The 6,243-nt window shown below is 32.6% G+C and overlaps 1 protein-coding gene across 1 annotated transcript in view; it reads left to right on the forward strand.

The window, feature by feature from the left end:
• The window catches only part of LOC117112089 (synaptotagmin-15-like), an 8,691-nt gene extending 8,034 nt beyond the window's left edge, over window positions 1-657 (forward strand). The window contains exon 8 of the mRNA XM_033255139.1: window positions 548-657. Coding sequence (XP_033111030.1) covers window positions 548-657 — 110 coding nt within the window. The remainder of the gene's footprint in view (window positions 1-547) is intronic.
• Window positions 658-6,243: the final 5,586 nt, after the last annotated feature.

The raw sequence follows: 6,243 nt of genomic DNA on the forward strand, positions 1-6,243 counted from the left end.
ATACATAACCTCCTTGGTGGCGGTAGAAATCGTTGCTATTATCCAAATAATACACAAAACAATTAAAGCATAATCATGAATCAGTAAAGAATAAAACAACAATAAAGCGCAGAATCGCATGGCCGGACACACACTTAGTGAAAAAGTTTTCCTCCATTAGTGGAAAAGGAAGGGCGCCTTTTGCGTCTGGATATACTTAACAACAGAAGGGCGCCCTGTACGTTGGGCACGAAGTATAGGAAACTTGCATGGTTAAAAAGAAGGGCGCCGCCTACGACTTCCGCCTCATTTTTACAATGCGAGAACTCTATCTTGTATTTCTAGTATCTTTGTATTTTATATTATTGTAAAAAAATTACTATTTGATAAATTGTAAACATAAACTTTAGAGTAGTAAAACTCATGAAAATATTCATGAAAAAGCATTAGAAGCGAGTAACCAGCGATCAGCTTTATATAATTACAATTCTTGTGGGAATGATACTGGATGAATGTATACGTTTAATAATTTTTATTTTTTTATTCTATTTTATTAATTTTTACCTAGTTACCCCGGGCCTCTGCAGGAACCGGACCACGGGGCACATGTCCCGGTTACTCCGGCCTCTTGGCGCCACTGAGAGTAGCACAAATATTCGTATGACAAATTATGAATAACCTGCAAAACTATAAAGAGCTCAAGGGCTAAAAACAACAAAAAATGAGACAAAGGACTTTTGATGTGACAATTACATTTTTGAGCAAATTTATTATAGTTTCGGCTTTATTTAATTATTGTAATCTAGTGTTAAAACCCTTATAGAATTTGAAACGTATTGAATTGAATACAATATAGGAAGGATTGAGAAATAGGCATATACAGTATACTGTTGGGTTTTCCATCTGCGTTCGTGTACTGTACCACCTCGAACTCGCAGAGTCACATAACCTGATCACAGTGTACAGTTTTCTTCAGGATGACCCCAGTGAGGATATGTTTAATGACGTTGAAGACGCTTTTGGCTAGTTTAGCAGTATTAGATTGGAAAAGGATTATAATAAAATGTATGAGTGAGAAGTCAACCACTACTCATTTTATATTATTAATTATATTATTGTTTATATTATTATTATTATTATTATTATTATTATTATTATTATTATCACTATTATTATTATTAATACTAGTAATTACAATAATCATTTTATATCTTTAAAAAGTGTGTAAATTAAGAACAAAGAACATTTTGAGCCTGAAATCGGCCAAAAAGTAAGAGCATTGAAACTAGGCAAAATTGTTTTTTTTTTTTTTTTTAATGTAATTAAAGTCAGTGTACTGAGTACTAAATTAAAAGTTGGTACTGTCATTGGAATAGGCATATTTATAGGCCTACTTGTCTTATTATTACAACTTTGTGTCAAATTGGCAGTAATTAATAGCAATACTTTTAGACTTAAATTAGACTTAATTATTATTAGTCATTTATTAATCACCATTATTGATAATTATTAATAATAAGTATTATTCAACTTTTTGAGTAATATTTGTATATACGGTTAAATAAGTTATTTAAAAATATAATATAAACAAAATATAATTTGAAATTATGTTTAAATCAATTTTTCAGATATCTAAAATTACAATTAGTAGTAGTAAAAATAATTTATACATCAAAAATTATTATTGCCAAAGGTTTGTATTTCTTTCTACTGTCTAAATGTATCTATTATTGTATTTGTGTGGAACTCTTTATAGGGCCTATTTATATTTTTTATAGTATTAGCATTATACATAACATAATTGATTGTATTTGGTACGTTTGTAATTTTGTAAAGGTTGTAAATAATTTTTTTGTAACTCTATATAGTATTTTAATATGCATTTTGTTGTAATCATTTTATTGTAATACAAACAGTTTTGGCCTTGTGATACCGTTTTTGTAGATTTTTTACTGTAATCAATATTTAAAATGAAAAATAAAAATAGTAGTAATAATTATTTTGAATAAAATGCCAGAAGAACACTAACTTAACCATTATTACAATTTTAATGATTCTTATTGGTTGATAAAAACACAAATGAAGGGCTTCGTTGTACTATACGATCAACTAATTCACTTTGAAGGGGAAGACTTTTGTCATTCATTACAGAACTATTTACTAGCTAATCGATCAGAGTAAAAAGCGAGTCCACCGACAGCTAACTCGAATTGATAATCCTCTCAACTCTTTTTTTTTATAAAACGATCTACAGCCTTACCATGGTTAGGCCTGAGTTGAGCAGATTTTAAGAATAGGTCCCTCTAGACGCCCGGAAATGGCACTCACAAATGGTAAAAATGTTTTTCAAGAAAACACTTTTCTTGGACAAAATTATTGACTTCCTTCCGACGGGACCTATGCTTCCCCTTAAACACCCCTCCCCTAACGGGGTTGCAAAGGTCTAATCAAGGACATATAGTCTATTCTATAGGCCTACTGGGAGTAGCAAATATAATTATGGCACCTCTGATGCCCGGAAATGGCATTAATTGAGACTAAATTTGAATATTTTATCTCCATTTATTAAAAATGTTGACAATGTACGGGGGTCCTGAGTGGTTGGGCACCCTACCCAACTGGATTAATATTATATATAGTCGATTTCAGACACACATTATGCTGTTATGTATCAACAAAGCATTTTTGGATCAGGGGGAGCTTTAGGGAGGACATCTGTTGAACCCTATGGGTAGGGGAACCGAAGGGGTCCTCTAAGGGTCAATGGCCCTACAGCCGCCGCACGAGAGCGCATATGCGTTACGGTTACGGCACTGAATATGGATAGCTGCTGTTCTTTAGCTGTGTACTACATTCCATAATAATAGCTAAAAAACTCAGTCTTAGGTCTCCGTCTTTTGGCCTTTTTTACATCCTGATATATGAAATCGTTGAAGAAAAGTCGGCTTCGGGATATGACGTTGTGTTCGTCCTCTATCAATAGAAAATTTCAAATTTAGTGAGTGGTAAAATAATCGAGCTCTCCTTTCGCCCATTGCTGGATCCGCCACTGAACTCATGGTGTCACTTCACTTTTTCCCTCTTTCCTCCCTTTAACACTTCTCATTTTTTTCTCCGTCACTTTTTATTTTCCAGCGAGACTGACGAGGGGTGGGGGAGGGCTACTAATATTTTCTTATTCTTCCGAAAAATTTTATCTATCAAGTCTATTAAGAAATGGTTTAGTTTTATGGTGGCATATTCAGTAATCTACTACTTTGTGTTTTAACATTTTCCTATTTTGTTTTTATAAACTTCTTTGCTTTTACGAATTGCAGATTTTAGCTCTTTCCTAATTAATTTCAGTTGTTTTTTTCCAATCTTATAAGCTATTTTCTTTTTATTAATTATCTGTTTTACACTTGGCTTGTAAATTGTATATGATACTTGTAATAATAATATCAATAACAATAATAATAATAATAATAACAATAATATATTGTTATATCATTAATGTCATAATTATGCGCTTCAATGAACATCGCAAGTGGGCGGGCTTAGATTAAAATATTAAAACTCATTTTAAAATATTTCTGGTTAAAAATATTAATAACTTCAACCACGTATGTGTTAAGAATTTTTACTTCTTTCATAATCAGGAATTCAAATGTCTATATCTTTGTTATTATTTAAGATAACTTATATGTAAATATGCAATAAACTTCAGAAACGTTTCGAAATTTAACTTTATTTGTCCTTTCGGAAAATAATTTGGACAATAAGATAGTAACTTCTATTATAGATATAATCACTAGTGAATTCAACAATATATATTCATGGACCACACAATGAACTTTCTCGGCGTGTCAATCAAGCTTAACACATGGCCAAACGGAACCGTTCTAGAAACGGGATTGTGGCACTTCAGAAGCACATGTGCTGTTCCACAAACGCACGTGTATTCGTATACTTTTATTGACGTTTTTATGGAGCTTTTAGCATCAGTATCCAAGAGACAGGCTTGGCGGAAAGGTTCATTTAATCCAAAGATATTAATGTTGCTAATACAAATGGACTTCCATGTCATATAACTAATTTAAGTATTGTCTCCATAATTATAATGTGATAGTTATATAATTACTGGTACTCACATTTCTTTTAAAAACATATCTTATTTTTACATAAATTTTAATAATATTCAAAATACATAGGCCTATAACTGTAAATGTAATACAGTATTATATTCAAACTCCATTATGTAGTCCTAATCCTTTATTCATGAAAACTTTATCAGACGCCAAACTCTAGGCATACTAAGATGTTTAAAGTGACAAATTTGTGTGAATAACTCATAACATGGGCATGATGATATACCACATCCATATATGGACATAATGATGCCATATCATATCCATATATGGACATGATGATGCCCTATCACACCCATATATAGACATGATGCTCATACAACATCCCTATATGGAAATGATGGATCATTCAACATCCATACTGTCTACGGACATTAGGATGTCATGTCACATCCATATATGGGCATGATGATGTCATATCACATCCATATATGGACACCATGATGCCTTATCACATTCATATATACACATGGTGATTATACAACATCCATATATGAGCATGATGATAAAATATGTATGAACATGGTGATGTCATATCACATCCATTATGAACATGTTGATTTCATATTACATCCATATGTGGATATCATGGTCTCGTATCACATCCATATGGACATGATGATGTCATATTACATCCATATATGGACATGTTGATGTCATATAATACCCATTATGGGCAATTCACAGTTATTTTTCAAATTAAAATTGATAGTGTTGATAAAGAGTTTTAGCCGTCGAAACTGTATAATACCTATTCATACTCAAATACAAGTCCCGTTCCTTTTAGGTAATTCCTTATTATTTCATCATATGCTGCACTCTGAGATACGGTAAATGTGCACTTCCAATCACCAACAATACCTGAATGATAAACAAAATAAATCATCATATCATATCTTCACCAATTGATATCATCATCACTATGGTCAACTTTCATGATAATTACCACCACCACCACCACTTTGATGACACTAAATTTTATTAGCTTCCATACTCGATTTCTTTTTACTCAACTTAATTCGCTCGTTGATGGCACTGTCCACTAGGAGGGCGCTGGCTAGAAGGGAGTGGGGTGGGGGGAACTTTGTGAGGAAAGGTGCTACTCTTAAGTTAAGTGCTTAACTCTTAAGGAAATATTCCATTTCTACGGAAATTATAATTTCGTCCAACTTAATTATAAAAACCCAATTATTCTCAAAATACAGTCAGTATGTAGGCCAAATGTCTGCTGGCTACGGTAAACTCCATGTGACCTCATGATGGAGTGCGAGATGCATAAAAAATATAGTGATTATTCGCAATACGACAGAGATGTTTATCAGATTAACTAATTTATTTATGTTTTTATATTTTACGTGTTTATTTTTATTGTCATTATACTTTGGTATATATTGTATACAAATATGTAAATATATATATACTAATAATTAAAAGAAAAAATTACGATTTACTTTTCTAAATAAAATGAAAGAAACTTTTGAATTATGCATTTATTTGGTTTTATTTTCGAGTAACTGCCAATAACATAATTTTCATACATTTTCTGTCCGTCCTCTAACCCTGTTTTTTTGCGAATGTCCCTCTTCGTCTCCTTGCCTTGCCCATCCTGATATATAAAATTCCCTTTTTATTGGCTTGCCGAAGAGTTCTTTACACCGTCTCCAGTTGCTGCAGAACAGATCCGCCAGAATTATAACTGAGACGAGGAAATTTGACCACATTACTCCAATTCTACAACAATTGCACTGGCTGCCTGTGTATTATATGGTCGTTTTTAAGATCCTTTTAATCACGTATAAAACGCTAAACGGTGAAGGTCCAGAGTATTTACGTAGTCTCTTGGTGTGGCATGTGCCATCACGAAATCTTCGTTCAGGTGATAGACGATTGCTGGTTGAGCCCAGGTTTACGAGGTCATGGGGTGACAGATCTTTTGTAGTTGCGGCCTCCCGTTTGTGGAACAGATTACCTCTTGAAATAAGATCAAGTTCGTCGACTGCTTTGTTCAAACGTGCTCTGAAAACACATCTATTTTTTGTTGCTCAAGGAAATTAATTTATTGTGAATTGATTTTTTTTTTGTTTTGTTCTTTAATTTGTTTAGTTAGATGACCACAAAACTGAGAACACCTGTGAGT

This window comes from Anneissia japonica, unplaced genomic scaffold (assembly GCF_011630105.1).
Source record: "Anneissia japonica isolate Jap-2015-1 unplaced genomic scaffold, ASM1163010v1 scaffold3934_len446420_cov169, whole genome shotgun sequence".
Classification (NCBI taxonomy): Eukaryota; Metazoa; Echinodermata; class Crinoidea; order Comatulida; family Comatulidae; genus Anneissia; species Anneissia japonica.